Source organism: Drosophila willistoni (assembly GCF_018902025.1).
Source record: "Drosophila willistoni isolate 14030-0811.24 chromosome XR unlocalized genomic scaffold, UCI_dwil_1.1 Seg106, whole genome shotgun sequence".
NCBI classification, from domain to species: domain Eukaryota; kingdom Metazoa; phylum Arthropoda; class Insecta; order Diptera; family Drosophilidae; genus Drosophila; species Drosophila willistoni.
Window position 1 is genome coordinate 2,409,613 of NW_025814055.1, and position 21,404 is coordinate 2,431,016.

At 37.8% G+C, this 21,404-nt stretch overlaps 2 protein-coding genes across 3 annotated transcripts in view; both read right to left on the bottom strand.

The window, feature by feature from the left end:
- Positions 1 to 21,404, bottom strand: part of LOC6651952 (venom dipeptidyl peptidase 4) — a 199,019-nt gene that overhangs the window by 64,673 nt on the left and 112,942 nt on the right. The window lies entirely within an intron of this gene.
- LOC6651953 (thioredoxin-2) lies at positions 3,249 to 4,039 on the bottom strand. Its single transcript, XM_002074374.3, has one exon. The coding sequence runs from the start codon at positions 3,917 to 3,919 to the stop codon at positions 3,386 to 3,388; it is 534 nt and encodes a 177-aa protein (XP_002074410.2). The 5' UTR covers positions 3,920 to 4,039; the 3' UTR covers positions 3,249 to 3,385.

Below are 21,404 nucleotides of genomic sequence, written 5' to 3' on the forward strand. Positions count from 1 at the left end.
TAGCTGATACAAATTTTGATGTCTTATTGCTCATTATAGTAAGAACCGTCCCCTTCCTCTCAAAAACAAAAAAATGAAGTAAGTAAGTCGTCTCGCCGACTTGGGTATACCATACACCAGGTGAAACAAATATTTAAAATTTCGAAAACCAAATGTATGTCTATTAAATTGTTTTAACATGCCTCATGACATATGCTATCTCGCTCACTCTACAAACACACGAGCACTCTAGCGCCGCCACTAGCCAACGGCCAATTCTGCCCTTATGGATCGCGTAGTAAAATTCGTTCATACGCATATTTTGCATGTTTCTAGTCCGATAGAAATAGAAATGATAGAGATAGATAATAGATTTATTAGTCTGCCAAATTTGATCGCGATGGTCAAAAAATTGCAAGAGCCAATCGGTTTTTTCTAAATTATGGAGGCGGAAGTGGGCGTGGCAACATTTTAAAATATATAAAATCTGCGCGCATACTAAGCCAGTATACATACTAAATTTGGTGACTTTAGCTTTGTTAGTTTTCGAGAAAATCAGTTTTGTTTAATTTGCTGGGGCGGAAATAGGTGTGGCAAATTTTTTAAATAGTCAATGTCTGCGCGTCTATTAGGCTAGCTTACATACCAAATTTAATGTCGGTAGCTTACATAGTTTTTAAGAAAATCAGTTTTATGTGAATTGCGGGGGCGGAAGGAGGCGTGGCAAAAAGTTGGAACAACTATTTTCTGCGCGCTAACTAAACGAGTATATAAACCAAGTTTGATGTGTGTATCTGTTATACTGTTTAAGAAAAACAGTTTTATGTAAATTCTGGTGGCGTAAGGGGGCGTGGCAAAAATTTGAAACAAACTCGATAACTGTACATACTACACGAGTCTACACACCAAATTTGGTGGCTCTAGCTCTTATAGTCTTCGAGATCTAGGTGTTCATACGGACGGACGGACGGACAGACAGACGGACATGACTAGATCGACTCGGTTGTTGATCCTGATCAAGAATATATATACTTTGTGGGGTCGGAGATGCTTCCTTCTGCCTGTTACATACATTTTAGCGACTTTAATATACCATTTCACCCTATGGGTGTATGGTATAAAAATGAAGTAAGTAAGTCGTCTCGCCGACTTAGGTATACCATACACCAGTAAAGCAATTATTTCAACTTTATTAAACAAATGCATTTTCACATGCTTCTTACAAGCATATCTTAGTATCTCGCTCACTCAATCATACAAGCACCCTAGCGCCCCCACCAGCCAACGGCCAACTCCGGCCTTATGGAAAAACGTTTATATGCATAACTCGACTGTTTTTTGTCCGATTTTGATCAAATTTGGTATTTTGCTAGATATTAGTATTAAATTTGATAAATTTGATTGCATAAGGTAAAAAAATACGGAAGATAATCAAGTTTTTCAAATTACGGGGGCGGAAAAGGGCGTGGCAAGATTTGTATACATACAAAATGTGTGCATTTACTAAGCGAATATACATACCAAATATGGTGTCTCTAGCTGGAATAGTTTTTGAGATAAACGCTTTTTTTAAATTGCGGGGGCGGAAAGGGGGGTGGCAAAAATTTGAAATAAACTTGATCACTCTACATACTACACGAGTCTACAAACCAAATTTGGTGGCTCTAGCTCTTACAGTCTCCGAGATCTAGGTGTTCATACGGACAGACGGACAGACGGACGGACGGACGGACAGACGGACAGACGGACGGACAGACGGACATGGCTAGATCGACTCGGTTGTTGATCCTGATCAAGAATATATATACGTTGTGGGGTCGGAGATGCTTCCTTCTGCCTGCTACATACATTTTGGCGACTTTGATATACCATTTCACCCTATGTGTGTATGGTATAAAAATAAATAAAATAAAAAAATAAAACATTGGGAAGGGGCTAACTTTGGCCATTCCCAAGTTTTTATAACTTGTTGTTTAAATAGTCTTTTCTTACCTATTTTATCCGCAAAGCCCGCGAAAGAACGGCATATTTTATTGTATATTTATAATTTTGCATCTAAAAACTTTTCTTACTTGTTATGCAATTATAACCAAACTAGGTAATTAACTTGTTCACATATTAATCTATAAGTCTGGTCATTTTGATTTGTATTGGAAAACAAGATGTTAAACAAACTTATGATAATAGCATTGTATAGGTTAACTCATATTACTTTGATATGCTTACGATATGGTGAAATGTGAGCACAAGCCATTTAACACGTTGCTATGTGGGAACATGCCAAAAGCATGTTTGGGCAGTTGGGATCAGTTATAGTATCAGTGGCGTAGTAGCGGAGGATTTTGGGGATAAGCCCAAAATGAACCTGAACTTATTAACTTATATGCGCTGCATTGCCTTAGCTTAAATTTGAGTTTAGACTTTTTATACCCTTGCAAAAAGGGTATATTAATTTTGGTCAGAAGTGTGCAACGCATAGAAGGAAGCATTTCCGACCATATAAAGTATACATATTCTTGATCAGCATGACGAGACGAGTTCAAATAGCCATGTCCGTCCGTCCGCCCGTCTGTCCGCCTGTACGACCGTCTGGATCAAAGCAAACTCCTCCTAGACCGTTAGAGCTACAGAGTTGAAATTTTGCATTTAGGCTTGTATATACTGCAGGGGTTGTATACCTCGGATTCAGCCACTATATCATATAGCTCCCATACAAACGCCAAAGCCACTAACAGTGACTTTTCTCAATAACTTCGTTATTTTCAGAGCTACTTAATATTAGAGAGTTTATTACGCCTATAAACGTCTGTGCCAAATTTGATGAACATCGGGTGACTATATCATATAGCTCCCATAGGAACGATCTTTCGAAAACAGTGACTTTTGTCAATAACTTCGTTACTTTTAAAGCTTTTTTAAACTTTTAAAAATTTTTATATCGCAGTTTAGCATAACTATTAATGACTGTGCCAAGCTTGATTAAGATCGGGTAACTATATCATATAGCTTCCATAGGAACAATCGGTGGTGAACAGTGACTTTGATCAATATCTTTGTTATTTCCTAAGCCGTTCTTTTGCAAACATTAGACCTTTTACACAAAAAACTTGCAATGGTATACAAACTTTGACGCGGTCAAAGTTAGCGCCGTCCCTCTGGTTATTAAATTAGATACCTTTTGCTGGGACATTCTCTGAGGAAATCGGTTTTATTCAAACTATGCTGTATAAAGACGAAGTGTGTCTAAAGCACAGATAAAAATATTTGAATTTAATGGGAAATATTGCACATATGTAGTTTAATGAAATAAGTATGAAAAATATGTACATTATCCTTTGAAACATATAACTCATTTTAATTTAGCGTGCAAATTTAAACTGGGCCTTTACCTATACAATGGAGGAATTTATGGTCTCGGCAATTTTTTCTCAATAGTTGCTGTTGGTGAGGATTCGGGGGAAACACTTTTGCTGGGTCCAACTGATTTTCCATTTTCTTTAAGCTCCCGAGTAGGGTTAGCCTTAGGTGTGGCTACTGGTGTAGGCTTGGCGGTGGCGGTGGTGGTGTTGGTGTTTATATTGGTATTATCCGGTTTGCCGCAGTACTTCTCCACAGTGCTTTCTACCTTCTCACTATTGCTACCAACAAATTGTGCTAGCTTTACTTTGTTCTTGATAATCAGGAATGTGGGCATGCTGGTGACTTCGTATTCTATAGCTATATCCTCATGATCGTCGACATCGATTTTAAGTATGAGCAAGCGGTCGGCATACTCCTCCGCCAGTTGCTCTAATCGCGGCCCAATTATCGCGCATGGGCCACACCACGTGGCATAGAATTCGACCAGGACATGCCTGTTACCCGCTTCGTCGATAATTTTATCGAAAGTTTCTTTCGACTCTATAACTATTACTTTTTTTCCTTGCTCACGTGCCATCATAATGAGAATCAGCGTATTAAATACCTGGCCCAAATTTAAATAAAATTTTATTTTTAGAAAATTTTGCCAAACTTCGGATGAGTATTGACATTAAACTTTATGAAATTATGATACACATTTTCAAAATTTATTCAGAGAAATCACCCAAATAACGAAGGTATTACTGACTTTACTACTGGATAATTTAAAGACTGTCGGTATATTTAGTAAATACGAGAGGGTAGTCCTTTCACTTAAATGGCCTTAAGGTGAACAATTAGAGAACCGTAAAAGCCCGACCGCATTGGGGCTACATTGCATACAATATTAGTGCACAAAAGCTGTAAAAGTGGTATGAAGACGACGGTTCGTGAGGTGGGACACTAAAGGCAGGCCTTAGTTTCTTACAAATGCAAGACAAGACAAAACAAATAGCTGAACACAGACAAAAGTAGTTCTGAAACAGATAAGTGTAACAAAACCAAAGCAAGGTTGTCCTTTTAAGTAAAAAGAAATTCAAAACTAAGGATACAAGAACAAAAGTGATGCGTATCTCAAGTTCTATAATATGGTAAAGAGAAATACTTAACAAAACATGGTAAAGTTTAGTAAGTCATTCTTGTGATTTCGGCATACTAAGCACTAACAGAAACACCTGCTAAATTTATATGTTATATGTTTACATACATACATATGTACATACATATATGAATTTACATTTAGCTTAGCAAATACACAAGGACCCTGGCACTTTCTGCCGGCAACTCCGCACTTTAAGTTCACCTGGTATTATTATCCAGACGGAAAAATGGCATATTAAAGTTGCCAAAATGTACATATGTACATGCATGTGGGATTTTTGGAAATTGTCCAGTTTCAGTAAAGTAAAATTTCGATTTTGGGAAAAATCCTTAGTTTCAAATATTTCTATATTTTATTTTATGACATTTTTGTATCATATATCATAATCGCACAATTGTAGCTTAATCGGTCTAGTAGAAGTTAACATAGTTTCAGACGGATATGGCTATAAAAAAAGTCTCGTCATGCTGATCAGAGATGCTCCTTTTATGGACCAAAATGAATGTACCCTTTTGCAAGCTAATTAAAATATACCTTTTTATACTATATCGCATGTTTATATGTATTCTGATTTACCCTTCGCATGGCCAAGAGGTATTTCGTCAATCATACTGTCAACACAATGATTTAATCTTATGTACGGATTAAAAACACAAAACTCGGCATAACTAGCGTTGGTCTTGTACTTTTTACTTGACATTGACCCTAGTCGTTAATATGTATGTATGTACATACATATTATACATACGCATACATATGCATGCTGCATAACCTAATGTTTGTATATAGATAGTCTATCCTTATGTATGTTCACATAAAAGTAGGCTGCGAGCTTGAAAGACAAGTCACAGCATTAAGCTGTCAGATGAACCCGGAAATCGTGCAACGCGCAATCGAGCGAGCCCCGGTGTAGTTGTGTGTTGTGCAATCAGTTAAAGCACTTTGCCCCTAATGCCACTTCCGCGGTGAATTAAAGTTGACCCCATCGACATGCATCATGTTGTGTAGGTTCATTAGGGTGGCTCAATTCCTATTTGCAAATATCGTCCTCCAGAATGGGGTTCAAAGAATACTAAGATTTTCACCTTGACACTCTTAATCTCAAATGAATTTAGAGCCCGCGCTGTGAAGCCTCAGGTTTTTATACCATACACCAAGGGTGGGCACGAAAATTTAACTTGGGAGCCAGAGCATCAGCAGCAGAGGCTGGGCAGAGAAAAAGGTCATTTTTTGGTTTCGACGCACACAAAAATTTGTGTGTCTCGAGTTTTATGACGGGTCATAAACGACCTTTTTTGGGTCGAGCGAGCGATCGTCGTCGAACTTTTAGGCAGAGGGACGGACAAGTCCCGAATTTTACGGGGAGGGGGAAAAGGTCGCGATCTCTTACCGGTTTTTGGAATAATTTTTAAAGTAGTGAATAAAAGCTTTTTAATTGGGCAACAAAAAACAAAACAAAAACCACGCGTTAAATTTATTCCAAAATTTTTGGACGAAGAAGCGAAAACATTTTGGTGTTGTTATACCATACACCCATAGGGTGAAATGGTATATTAAAGTCGCCAAAATGTATGTAACAGGCAGAAGGAAGCATCTCCGACCCCACAAAGTATATATATTCTTGATCAGGATCAACAACCGAGTCGATCTAGCCATGTCCGTCTGTCCGTCCGTCTGTCCGTATGAACACCTAGATCTCGGAGACTGTAAGAGCTAGAGCCACCAAATTTGGTATGTATATTCGCTTAGTAATTATACAAATTTTGCAACGCCCTTTTCCGCCCCCGCAATTTAAAAAAAGCGTTTATCTTAAAAACTATTCCAGCTAGAGACACCATATTTGGTATGTATATTCGCTTAGTAATTATACAAATTTGGCCACGCCCTTTTCCGCCCCCGTAATTTCAAAAACTTGATTATCTCCCGTATGTTTTTACCTTATGCAATAAAATTTGGCAAACTTAAATTTAATACTAATATCTAGCAAAATACCAAATTTGATCAAAATCGGACAAAAAACAGTCGAGTTATGCATATAAACGTTTATCCATAAGGCCGGAGTTGGCCGTTGGCTGGTGGGGGCGCTAGGGTGCTGATATGATTGAGTGAGCGAGATACTAAGATATGCTTGTAGGAAGCATATGAAAATGCATTTGTTTAACAAAGTTGAAATATTTGCTTTACTGGTGTATGGTATACCTAAGTCGGCGAGACGACTTACTTACTTCATTTAATTAAGGTATTTGCGGTATGTTTATGTATTTAAGGTATTTTGGGGAAAATAAAGTCTTTTTCAATTGATTTGCTCCATCCCACCCTGATGTACATGGAGACATGCGTGTATAAAGTATGTGAAACACATATTGAAACTGGCAACCTGGCAAATCTTTCTAGGATTCAGTCGAAAAATGTCAGCTATCTAAGTAACACAAATATTCAGTTATTTTTATTGCGCCACGTATATTAATTTTGGTCAGAAGTGTGCAACGCATAAAAGGAAGCATTTCCGACCATATAAAGTATATATATTCTTGATCAGCATGACGAGACGAGTTTATATAGCCATGTCCGTCCGTCCGTCTGTCACGAACAGTGACTTTTCTCAATAACTTCGTTATTTTTATACCATACACCCATAGGGTGAAATGGTATATTAAAGTCGCCAAAATGTATGTAACAGGCAGAAGGAAGCATCTCCGACCCCACAAAGTATATATATTCTTGATCAGGATCAACAACCGAGTCGATCTAGCCATGTCCGTCTGTCTGTCCGTTCGTCCGCCCGTCCGTCCGTATGAACACCTAGATCTCGGAGACTGTAAGAGCTAGAGCCACCAAATTTGGTGTGTAGACTCGTGTAGTATGTACAGTTATGGAGTTTGTTTCAAATTTTTGCCACGCCCCCTTACGCCACCAGAATTTATATAAAACTGTTTTTCTTAAACAGTATAACAGATACACACATCAAACTTGGTTTATATACTCGTTTAGTTAGCGCGCAGAAAATAGTTGTTCCAACTTTATGCCACGCCTCCTTCCGCCCCCGCAATTCACATAAAACTGATTTTCTTAAAAACTATGTAAGCTACCGACATTAAATTTGGTATGTAAGCTAGCCTAATAGACGCGCAGACATTGACTATTTAAAAATTTTGCCACGCCCATTTCCGAGCCCGCAAATTAAACAAAACTGATTTTCTCGAAAACTAACAAAGCTAAAGTCACCAAATTTAGTATGTATACTGGCTTAGTATTCGCGCAGAATATATATATTTTAATATGTTGCCATGCCCACTTCCGCCTCCATAATTAAGAAAAAACCGATTGGCTCTTGCAATTTCTTGACCATCGCGATCAAATTTGGCAGATCAATAAATCTTATGTATTTCTATCAAACTACCAAATTTGATTGAAATCGGACTAGAAACATGCAAGTTATACGTATGAATGTATTTTGCTACGCGATCCATAAGGGCAGAATTGGCCGTTGGCTAGTGGCGGCGCTAGAGTGCTCGTGTGTTTGTAGAGTGAGCGAGATAGCATATGTCATGAGGCATGTTAAAACAATTTAATAGACATACATTTGATTTTCGAAATTTTAAATATTTGTTTCACCTGGTGTATGGTATACCCAAGTCGGCGAGACGACTTACTTACATCATTTTTTTATACCCTTGCAAAAAGGGTATATTAATTTTGGTCAAAAGTATGCAACGCATAGAAGAAAGCATCTCCGACCATATAAAGTATATATATTTTTGATCAGCACGACGAGACGAGTTCAAATAGCCATGTCCGTCCGTCCGTCCGTCCGTCCGTCTGGATCAACGCAAACTCCTCCTAGACCGTTAGAGCAACAGAGCTGATTTTGCATGTAGGCTTGTATATACTGCAGGCGGTGTATATCTCGGATTCAGCCGGATCGGATCACTATATCATATAGCTCCCATACAAATGGCAAAGTCACGAACAGTGACTTTTCTTAATAACTTCGTTATTTTCTGAGCTATTGCTATTGTGAAATTTAATATTGGTGAGTTAATTACACATATAAACGACTATGACAAATTTGATCATGATCGGGTGACTATATCATATCGCTCCCATAGGAACGAACTTTCGAAAACAGTGACTTTTGTCAAAAACTTCGTTACTTTTGACGCGATTGCTTTCAAATTAAACATTTGTTAGTTTAATATATCTGTTAATGACTGTGCCAAATTTAATAAGGATCGGGTAACTATATCATATAGCTCCCATAGGAACGATTGGTGGAAACAGTGACTTTGATCAATATCTTCGTTATTTCCTATGCTAAGATTGTAGGCCGTTGTTTCGGAAACATTAGCCTTTTTAGCTTAAACGTTGTTCCACTTTGATGGCTATAGGTATGGAAAGAGTTACCAAAAAAGTTGCAAGGGTATACAAACTTTGACGCGGTCGAAGTTAGCCCCGGCCCTCTAGTTTTTAGCTATTGTCGTGAAATTTAATATTAAAAAGTTTATTACGCCTGTAAACGACTGTCCCAAATTTGATCAAGATCGGGTGACTATCATATAGCTCCCATTCCTATGGGAATCGGTCGAAAACAGTGACTGTCAATAACTTCGTTCCTTTTGAAGCAATTGTCATAAAAATTTATATTTCTCAGTTCAGCATAACTATTAATGACTGTGCCAAATTTGATTAAGATCGGGCGACTATATCATATAGCTTCCATAGGAACAATCGGTGGTTAACAGTGACTTTGATCAATATCTTCGTTATTTCCTAAGCCGTTCTTTTGCAAATATTAGACCTTTTAAAAAAAAACTTGCAAGGGTATACAAATTTTGACGCGGTAAAAGTTAGCCCCGGCCCTCTGGTTTTATATACGCCCCGTATTGCAAACATATTTGTCTTCTATACTATGATTGCGGTCAAGTAGTAAATGGGGTCAGACGAAAACTGGAAGTTTCTTATTACTAACATCGCGATTTGTCGCGTGTAGCAAATGAATGTGCAAACCAAAAGGGTTGGGGATTACCTTGGGCGTGCCGAAATTTGTTTATCCTTGCAAGATTTCTATTGCTCTTTCCTTACCTAAAGGCATCAAAGCGCTTATTATACCCTTGCAGAGGGTATTATAAAATCGGTCAGATGTTTGTAACACACAGAAAGAGACGTTTCCGACCCCATAAAGTATATATATTCTTGATCAGCTTGAGAAGCTGTGTCGATATAGCCATGCCCGTCTGTCTGTCGGTCCGTCGGTGCGTATGCGTATTACTCAACCACCTTAAGAGCTATATAATAGAAGACTCTAAGCAGATTATTGGGAATAGAAGGTTGTAATCAGCGCAGAGGACCCTAAAAGGGTCATAAAAAGCTATGCATGTAACTATGCCATGCATGAACCTTTTGGGGTTCTTCTAACAAAAAACGACTAAGGGTTAAAATATAATGAGATGTCTACTACGTCTACACCGACAGATTTACCTGAGCTCATAACCCAGGCTAGTCAATATCACCATTTAGGAGCTCGTGCGTAAAAATAACACCAAGCATAATTCTACGGTTAATTAAGGAAGGAAGGTTCATCCAAAGAAGTCTACTAGAATACGAAGGTAAATTGACTTTGCGATCCCAGCTTAAGCCACGAAGAGCAAACAGCAGGAACTGCTTTTGAACGGATTCAAGTCTAGTCTGGTGCATCGTATATTAAGGTGACCAAATGTAAGATCCAAACATTTGGTATGATAAGGGTGTTAAAATTTAACTTATGGTCCATAAGTACGCCCAAATCATTCATATTATTTAGACGTTCTAAAGAACTATTGTTTAGAAAATAAGTGAGCAGTTGAGGAGAGTTACGAAAAAAGTCATTACCTTACATTTGGTAGTGTTAAGATTTAATAGATTAAACTGGCACCAGGACTGAAAGTTGTTAAGATCAGCTTGTGGCCGACTAAATGAATCTGTTTCTTTATAAGTGAGACAAGGCAAGGCTCGTCAGCATACATAAGCCGCGCGAATGAATAATGACTGACAAAAGATCGTAGCTTACTACCACCGGGCCCTGATATCTTCTCGACGGCCCTGTGAAAAGCAGAGGGCGAAGATGACCACCAGATGTCACAGGAATGGTATTGAAATAATAAGACTTAGAAAGTACCTTCTGTTTTCTATTTGTTAAATATTCTCGAACCCAAGAGAGGAAAAGAGCTGGAAACCCAATGTCGTTCAGTTTAGCAAGTAATAGAGTATGATTAACAGAATCAAAGGTCAAAGTCAGTGTATATGACATCAGTTTGTTTAGCATTTTTGAACCCCTTGATAATCAGAGAGGTAAATTATAAAAAGGTTAGTTGTACATCTACGTTTCGCAAACCCTTGTTGGGATATTTTGAAATGAAAATATTCAATTTTAGGGACGGAAGGAGACGAGGCAAAATTTTGAAATAAACTTAATGTACGTCTACACTTAAGAGACTTCCTAGCCCCCATTGTCTAAGTATTTATACAGATGAACGGATTTATACAGAAGAACGGAAAATTAATATATCACTTTACCAAGGTTATAAAGAAACCATAGGGCCGGGGCTAACTTCGACCGCGTCACTGTTCGTGACTTTGCCGTTTCCGATATATTTCGACCACTCATCGGTGGTCGTCTTCAGGGCAATTATTTTTACACGTCCACACACTGTGACGTGGAGCTACACAAGCTATATCGGAAAGAAATAACAAACTATTATTATTTTGTTTTATTCACCCAAAAAAAATTTGACCTCGAGCCGGCAATTATTATTATTTCATACATCTAACAACAAAAGGTCGCAAAAAATCAACAGTTGTTTAGAATATTTTATGTTGAGCAGTCGCTTACATACTACAAATTCAGCTATACCTCTGAACATTGAACGTAGACCCGCCTATGCATAAGATTTTAACACATAGTGCGGTAAGATTCTGTAAAATTCCTTGACACCCGTGAGCATGACAATTGTAAGTATGTATGTCTGCCAAATGTTACAAATTTAAAAAAACCAGTCTAGGTGCAAACTGAATTTTAGCATTTTCATTTAGTTTATGAACCCTCTGTCATTCCCAGCAATAAGAGTGTATGGAAATTTTGATTTTTGAGTGCCACACTCCTTGCTTCGAAGAGATATTTAACGTTCATATGCCTCATTGTTCGATGGTGTTTGGGTTCCTGCTCATGACTTTGTCTTTTGTCAGCGTAGTATGCCCCCGCCGCCCCTCTCTGTCGAAAAACATGGGGAAAATTCTATTTTGCTTCTGGAAAATTTGTTTTCCATTTTGCAGGGTTTGCTTTTACGTTGCGCTTAATTTTACCGGATTACCCAATTTCATGACAGTTGGCATTTGTCGTGAAATCGTAATGAACTTTGAAAGTGAAGCATAAATAAGACTTCTGGATACGCCTCGATATGGGTTGCTGGTATTGTGCGGCTGGTTGAATATGGGATAGTTATTTAAGCTACTTTTGTAACCGGTTTTGGTCATTGAAATAAGTTACACACCAATACTTTGGGTAATAGGTTTAAGATGTTGAAATTGGGAAACCACAAAAATGATGAAAATTGGACTCAAATTTTAATTTTGAATGTTATCACATTTTGCAAGATATGGGCATTTTCAATCTAACGTTATACATATACACTATAAGTATACTATATGTACAATTAATTGTTTATAACGAAGTTGTTGATCTACTCAATTTTTGAACTACAAGAATATCTTGAGAATATTGAAGTCTACCATTTTTGAAAGAGTATAACAAGCTGATCGAAAAAAGTTTGGTGCGATTACGGTATGCTTGATGGGGAGCATAAAAACAATAACTGTGGCAAAAGTTGTGAGTCTGGTGGCATGTCTTTTCCTTCTACGTCAAGCTGCGTCAACAAACTAAACCACATTGAAATTAACAAGTTACATTGACATTGGCAGCTTTATGCGTGCTGTGCCAAGTGTCGCTATGACGCATGGTAACTCCCAAACATGGCGGCAAATGTGGCGAGTTACAAAACATCGAAATAGACAGGAAAAACGGAAGTCGCGCAAAAAAGCCAATTTCCGTTGTGCGGTGTAAGCTACACTGGTGGTAGGAGGCTTAAGTACACGGATAAAAAATAATGAAGAATTTTTAAATGATTATCTTTATCTATTTTAATGTCAGATTAGTCGCATTTTCAGACAAAACAATTTCGAATGAATCCATTCCAATTGAATTGACTCTAATACACAAAAATTAACAGTATAAATAAATATTAAGTACTGAAATCCAAATTGAGATTCAAAATATAGAAAATAATTTCGTCACATTCAAACTTATTCAAATTATTTTTGTTTCGATTGAATGTTGTGCGCGTCTGAGTCTGTCGGCAGCTTATTCACTCGAACTTGATATTCACCTTCATTTAACTCATTCATTTCGTTTTTCATACTGTTCACTTGAATTGATTTTTCCGACAATTATGCAGCTCTCTTGTTTGATTATCCTTATTTTGAATGGAATTCTCCTGGTTTTGGAACAGTGTACTCAATATTTACATATCTTTGGAAGGAGGCGAAAAATACTTCTTGCGAAATTAAATTCAGTATCAATTGGCGTTTATATACCTTGCGTCCATAGAGTGAATGTTACATTAAGAACCCACTTCGGTGGGGTCGCAAGAACTTGTTTCTGCCTGTTAATACATTTCACCTTCTGGTTGCATGGTACAAAAATACCCAAGTTGTGCCTATATAAGTGTTTTTCACGTTGTGAATCGGCTGTTGGAGCTCAAACGTGCTCGTGTGTTTGTAGGAGTGAGCTGGATAGCCTGAATTCACTTTATGACATGTAAAAAGAATTTCATATACAAATTTAAGCTGATGAATTTGAAATCGTTGTTTCTCTTAGTGCATGGTATATTGGAATCGGAGATACGACTTATTTGTTTAATTGCTTTTCATTTTTGGGTTGTGTAGTGATTACGCTGCTCTTAACAGGATCTCTATTTTGGTAATCTGCTCTTAAGCTGCTTATGCTTTTACTTGGCAACAAATTGTTGCCTCTGGATTCTGAGACCTTATCAATAAATTCAAGCATTTTTATACCCTCGCAGAAACGCTACATTATTTTTGGTCATCACGGCGAAATGCGCTCAAATAGCCATGTATACCCTACCATCTGTACCAACGCAAACCAATCATAGGCCCTTAGGAGTATAATGCTACAATATTGCGTGCAGGCTTTTATATACTATACAGCAGACATTGCACATTTATCTCGGATTCAGTCGCGTCGAACCTTTATGTCATATCGATCTGTCTTTTTCTTTGATACCAATATCACGACTATATTATATACAATTAGAACGATCGGGCAGAAATAAATATAGGTCGAGAAAACGTATTTGCTTCTTGTCGTGTCCTAAAATTGGGTCAGGAAAAGCCCGTTCTTATTTTTGCTTCTGTCTGTACATAAGAGGGTAATGCAAATACTTTCAAAGATGTACAACCTTGGGCACCAAAGTTAGCCCGGCTCTCTAGTTTACTCTTGCATTTTCTGCTTTAATCTGTCAATGCTTTAAGTGACCCTAACCAAATTGATAACTTTGATTCATTCCCTCCCTTAAACCATAAAAGCCTTAAAAGGGTATGGTGAAGCAGTCACAAAATTACCAATGAAAACTGCAAGAGCTGCAAAAACAAACCGTGCGGAAATGTTTAAGGACTGACTTCATTAGGTTAAAAATGCGTTAAGTACGAGTAAGATAATAGAGGAGCAGTAGGAATGGCGTTTGTTTGGGTATAAAGTGTTGGCATAAAAGCACCGTCTGTAGCTGATAACACCTTTCAAACATACTTTAGGTTAGATAAGCTTATATTTCAGTCTTTATTTCGGTGTTATTGTCACTCGATAAGTAAAGAACTGGCAACAGCTTTCAATCTTTATGGTCACTAATTAGGTAGACATTTTTAATATCATATTTATACCATGCACCTATAGGGTGAAATGGTATATTAAAGTCCCCAAAATGCATGTAATAGGCAGAAGGAAGCTATTCCGACCCCATAAAGTATATATATTCTTGATCATCATCATCCGAGTCGATCTAGCCTTGTCCGTCTGTCCGTATGAACACCTACATCTCGGATACTATAAAAGCAACAGCCACCAAATTTAGTTTATTTCAAAATTTTTGAAATACCCCTTCCGCCCCCGCAATTTAAACAAAAGTGTTTTTCTCAAAGACTATACTAGCTCTCTAGCTCGTATGTCTCTACACAAAATTTTGTATGTGTAAAAATTTAGACACGCCCCCTTCCGCCTCCATAATATGAAATCTCGATTATATCCCGTAATTTGATATTAATGTCCAGCAACATACGAAATTTGATCAAAATCGGCCAAAAAATAGCTAAGTTATGCATTAGTTTTCCATAAGGCTGGAGTTGGCCGTTGGCTGGTGGGGGCGCTAAGGTGCTCATACGCTTCAGTGAGCCATATCTGAGATAGACTTGTAAAAAGCATGTGAACAGATTTTTTTCTAAATACATAAATGCATTAGTTATTATAAATTTAAAATATATGTGTTTTACTAGTGCATGGTATACCTAAGTCGGTGTCTCACCGACTTACTTAATTTTATTTACGAGTGGGGGCTGAAATTTGGAATTCACCACATTTTGTGCTAAAGTCAAATGTTCGTTTGTGTTGCAAATTTTATAACTGACAGTCACATTTATCTGGTTAGAACGTTTTCTTATATATCGGTATATAGTTATGTAAAAGTGACTACTACAAGGAGTATGTATAAATAAAACATAAAACTGTTTTCTTGTTTTTGTACACTGGGGAAAGTTTTCTTCATACCTATAGAGAAAAGCAAAAAAAGGGTACAAAAAGAAAATGTTTAATTCTAAAAATTTTAAACCTAAGAAAGGCTTGTAAGCAGAAGACGAGTAAAGGGCCTTGACAGCTTGCTTTTTTATCGTTTTTATGGGAAGGAGAAGCTATACAAATTGTCCTGATTCCTATCAAAATGCATAAGTTATGCATAGATTTAATAGATGTTATTTATGAAAATTGTCTGAAGAATAACGAAAATATATATCTAATAAAGTAGGATCATGAGCCGAGAAAGACATCTACATCAAATTTAGCCACTCGACATGTTAGTAGTGAGTAGGCTAGAGGGATAGTTGTAGTCCGAATTTTTATTGGGGTTTATTATTATATCATCGCCGGTGATCTGCGCGGAGATATGTCGTTTCAAAACGTAATATCTCCGCCGTTAAAAAAACGACATATCTTCGCGCGGAGATTTTTATGTCGTCGGAGATATGTCGCTATGCCGTTCTATTCGGTCTCACTCTCGAAGACGAAGGCGCAGACGACCCTTGTAGGCATTCCGTCCAAGAACCCAGAACCTAATGATGCCAAGCAGTCTTCAGGTCAATGCACATAAAAGCAAATTTCCGTCGCAGGAATTGCCAATCGGCAGTCCAAGGTAATAGCCTTGCGGCCGACCTTGCCTAGATTCAGGAGAATACGAGTTCTAGAACATGCGAAAGAAAGAGACGGAAATATTTTGGCACTTTTGCTGAATAATGCCTGTTTTTGCAGTGCAACAAAGTCTATCTATTTTTATTGTTTTATTATTGTTATCCGATTTTAATGAGTAATATCGACGGAAAATTTAACTTACTGTCTTTTGTAGTTTAAGTCTACTTATACTTTATAAAATGAAGTAAGTAAGTCGTCTCGCCGACTTAGGTATACCATACACCAGTAAAGCAAATATTTCAACTTTGTTAAACAAATGCATTTTCATATGCTTCTTACAAGCATATCTTAGTATCTCGCTCACTCAATCATATCAGCACCCTAGCGCCCCCACCAGCCAACGGCCAACTCCGGCCCTTTGGATAAACGTTTATATGCATAACTCGACTGTTTTTTGTCCGATTTTGATCAAATTTGGTATTTTGCTAAATATTAGTATTAAATTTAAGTGTGCTAAATTTGATTGCATAAGGTAAAAACATACGGGAGATAATCAAGTTTTTCAAATTACGGGGGCGGAAAATGGCGTGGCAAAATTTTTATACATACAAAATGTGTGCATTTACTAAGCGAATATACATACCAAATATGGTGTCTCTCGCTGGAATAGTTTTTAAGATAAACGCTTTTTTAAATTGCGGGGGCGGAAAGGGGCGTGGCAAAAATTTGAAATAAACTTGATCACTCTACATGCTACACGAGTCTACATACCAAATTTGGTGGCTCTAGCTCTTACAGTCTCCGAGATCTAGGTGTTCATACGGACAGACGGACGGACGGACAGACGGACAGACGGACGGACGGACAGACGGACATGGCTAGATCGACTCGGTTGTTGATCCTGATCAAGAATATATATACTTTGTGGGGTCGGAGATGCTTCCTTCTGCCTGTTACATACATTTTGGCGACTTTAATATACCATTTGACCCTATGGGTGTATGGTATAAAAATGAAGTAAGTAAGTCGTCTTGCCGACTTAGGTATGCCATACACCAGTAAAGCAAACATTTCAACTTTATTAAACAAATGCATTTTCACATGCATTTTACAAGCATATCTTAGTATCTCGCTCACTCAGTCATACGAGCACCCTAGCGCCCCCACCAGCCAACGGCCAACTCCGGCCTTATGGAAAAACGTTTATATGCATAACTCGACTGTTTTTTGTCCGATTTCGATCAAATTTGTTATTTTGCTTAATTTGCTAGATATTAGTATTAAATTTAAGTGTGCCAAATTTGATTGCATAAGGTAAAAACATACGGGAGATAATCAAGTTTTTGAAATTACGGGGGCGGAAAAGGGCGTGGCAAAATTTTCATACATACAAAATGTGTGCATTTACTAAGCGAATATACATACCAAATATGGTGGCTCTAGCTAGAATAGTTTTTGAGATAAACGCTTTTTTTAAATTGCGGGGGCGGAAAGGGGCGTGGCAAAAATTTGAAATAAACTTGATCACTCTACATACTACACGAGTCTACATATCAAATTTGGTGGCTCTAGCTCTTACAGTCTCCGAGATCTAGGTGTTCATACGGACAGACGGACGGACAGACGGACATGGCTAGATCGACTCGGTTGTTGATCCTGATCAAGAATATATATACTTTGTGGGGTCAGAGATGCTTCCTTCTGCCTGTTACATACATTTTGGCGACTTTAATATACCATTTCACCCTATGGGTGTATGGTATAATTAGTGTCGCAAAAAAAGACCAAACCGGAGAGACCTAAAATTGTGTTCTTCAATTTGCTCCGAATTGTCAATTTTACAAAGTTTTAAAATGCGTCTTTTTTTATCGCGTCCAAACTGGACATTTCATCAAAATTTACTTTAAGGGGTTACGCCACCCCTGAAAAAAATAAAAAAATTTTTTTTTTTTTTTTTGGCTCTAAAAATCCTCTATAGTTTTAAGAATCTTTTACACTTTACATCATATCGGTATTCGAATTAGTTCCGAAGTTACAGTGTTTAGAAGTGAGCGCGGCCGAGTCGGCCCCGATGCGGTAAATTTTTTTCTTTTGTGTTTTTCTCGAAACTACTTTTTTTTAACCGGGGTGTCAAATATCTCCGAGTCTACTGGACCGATTTGGCTTTACCATTTTTACATTTTTACCACATATTCTTTACAGTGTTGGGTATCCGCCCAAGTAGGATTTTTTTGATTTAAGGTCCTGTTTGGAAGTTATGAATTTTTTTAGCCAAAAATGACCTCCAAAAAAGGGCGTTTTTTGTTCAAACAGCCGTCATTTTGCCAAAAAAAATTTGAAAAAAAAATCCTACGTGGGCGGATAGCCATAGCCTTCCTGAATAACAAGATTTTTTTTTTGGATTTTTCGGGTGATGTTTAGCCGAGAAATTTGACACCCCACCTGCAAGGATTTAGAAATCATGGTGGCACTTGCCGTCCCATAACTCCGCCATTTTGTTTTAAACAAATTTTTTTTTTTTCAAAAAATATTATTTAAAGTACCCTCAATCTGTGTATAATAAAAGTTTTTTCCTAAATGGTATACTGGCCGCACAGCAATAATTCATTTTTTCACCTGTTTTTTGGACCTCAGGGGTGGCGTAACCCCTTAAGACCAGGGGGCCGGTGAAAACTTCGGCTGCGCCGAATTTTGTATATAATTTGAAAGTTAGTTTGTAACTCTTCTCTTACCCTGGCAAAAAATTGTATCTAAAAAGTCTTATGTTCGCCAAAGAACGGCCTATTCAAGCCTGACAGCTATATAATACTAAATGAAGCAAGTAAGTCGTCTCGCTGACTATCGTAGTCCATAGTACCATGCACCAGGCAAAAAATATTTTAAAGTTTGATTCTTTTCACATCCCTCATTGCATTCGCTATCTCACTCACTCTTACCAACAAACGAGCACCCTGGGGCCGAAACTAGCCCACGGCCAATGTTATGTACTGCCTACAAGTTTCTTGTCCGATTTTAATCAAGTTTGGTAGGCTGGTAGAAATTACAATAGGCAAAAAATTGCGTTTTTATCCATTATTATTGCGTGAAAAAAAATTTGAACTAATTATACAAGTCTACATACCAAATTTGCTGAGTCGAGCTCTTATAGACTCTGAGATCGTGTTCATACGGACAGACGGACGGATGGACGAACATTTCTAGATCCACTCGGCTGTTGATACTGATCAAGAATATATATACTTTATTATACCATTTCATCCTATGAGTGCATGGAATAATGAAGTAAGTAAGTCGTCTCGCCGACTAAGGTACACCATGCACCCGTAAAACACATATAAGTTAGCACACGCGTTTCTCCACGATACGCCGACTCCTGGAGAACAACCATGCCCTGCACCCCGACCAACGACGAAGACGAGACGCAATACTAGAAACTGCTGAATGAGTTCCGAGTAGTATACCCGTTCTTATTAAAAGTCACGTTGACAACATGCACATCCCATAACCCTAGGAAGTACATTGTGACCCATATTAATCCACATTATTCACTTGTTCCATTAACGACTTCCTATACCTAGAGTAAGCACTTTAACGCTTGACCCAATATTAACTTCCTATCACATATCATAAGCACTTTTCCATTCACCTTTGTAACCAACCCATTTCTGCTGATTTCACCGGAAAAGTGGCATACTCTCATCATCGGCCACAGTACGATCAATAGACGTTGATCAGCCCTCTTGAGGTATATTTTAAGGCCCCGATCTCTGGGGTAGTTTTAGTCTTAGTCTGGCCTCGGAACCAGAAGTACATTCAAGTGATTAATAAACAAATTATAACTTTAAATCGAAGCTTCTGTGTAATTAGTTTCATGGTAAACTAGTGGTTAAAGAAAGAGTCTTGTGTGTCATCTACCATGTGTATCCGAAGGATCATGGCAATGCCACACCTCGACAGGAAGACACGTATGATAGACTCATAGCTGATTCCCGAGTAGGGACCAGACTCGCATTCATGAACCAGGCTTGTACTTAAGAGTCGTAACTTATATGTTTAATTTATAATAACAAATGCATTTATGTATTTAGAAAACAATCTGTTCAGAAGTCTATCTCAGACCTCGCTCACTCAAGCGTATGAGCAAAGCTTGTTGAACCTTGCACGTTTTTTGTCACTCTTTCCCTACCTATAGCCGTCAAAGAGGAAAAATGTTTTATCTAAAAAGTTTACTGATTGCGAAAGAACGGACTACAATCTTAGCATAGGAAACAACGAAATAATGGATAAAAGTCACTGTTTTCGACTGATCGTTCCTATAGGAGCTATATGATATAGTCACCCGATCTTAATCAAATAAATTGCTGGGTTTTGCAAACGTTGGATTGACAATTCACAATTCACCAGGATCTTGATATTTTTCGGTTTTTGGAATAATTTTTAAAGTAGTGAATAAAAGCTTTTTAATTGGGCAACAAAAAACAAAACAAAAACCACGCGTTAAATTTATTCCAAAATTTTTGGACGAAGAAGCGAAAACATTTTGGTGTTGTTATACCATACACCCATAGGGTGAAATGGTATATTAAAGTCGCCAAAATGTATGTAACAGGCAGAAGGAAGCATCTCCGACCCCACAAAGTATATATATTCTTGATCAGGATCAACAACCGAGTCGATCTAGCCATGTCCGTCCGTCCGTCCGTCCGTCCGTCTGTCTGTATGAACACCTAGATCTCGGAGACTGTAAGAGCTAGAGCCACCAAATTTGGTATGTAGACTCGTGTAGTATGTAGAGTGATCAAGTTTATTTCAAATTTTTGCCACGCCCCTTTCCGCCCCCGCCATTTAAAAAAAGCGTTTATCTCAAAAACCATTCCAGCTAGTGACACCATATTTGGTATGTATATTCGCTTAATAAATGCACACATTTTGTATGTATGAAAATTTTGCCACGCCCTTCGCCGCCCTCGTAATTTGAAAAACTTGATTATCTCCCGTATTTTTTTACCTTATGCAATCAAATTTGGCACACTTAAATTTAATACTAATAACTAGCAAAATACCAAACTTGATCAAAATCGGACAAAAAACAGTCGAGTTATGCATATAAACGTTTTTCCAAAGGGCCGGATTTGGCCGTTGGCTGGTGGGGGCGCTAGGGTGCTCGTATGATTAAGTGAGCGAGATACTAAGATATGCTTGTAAAAAGCATGTGAAAATGCATTTGTTTAATAAAGTTGCAATGTTTGCTTTATTGGTGTATGGTATACCTAAGTCGGCGAGACGACTTACTTACTTCATTATACCATACACCCATAGGGTGAAATGGTATATTAAAGTCGCCAAAATGTATGTAACAGGCAGAAGGAAGCATCTCCGACCCCACAAAGTATATATATTCTTGATCAGGATCAACAACCGAGT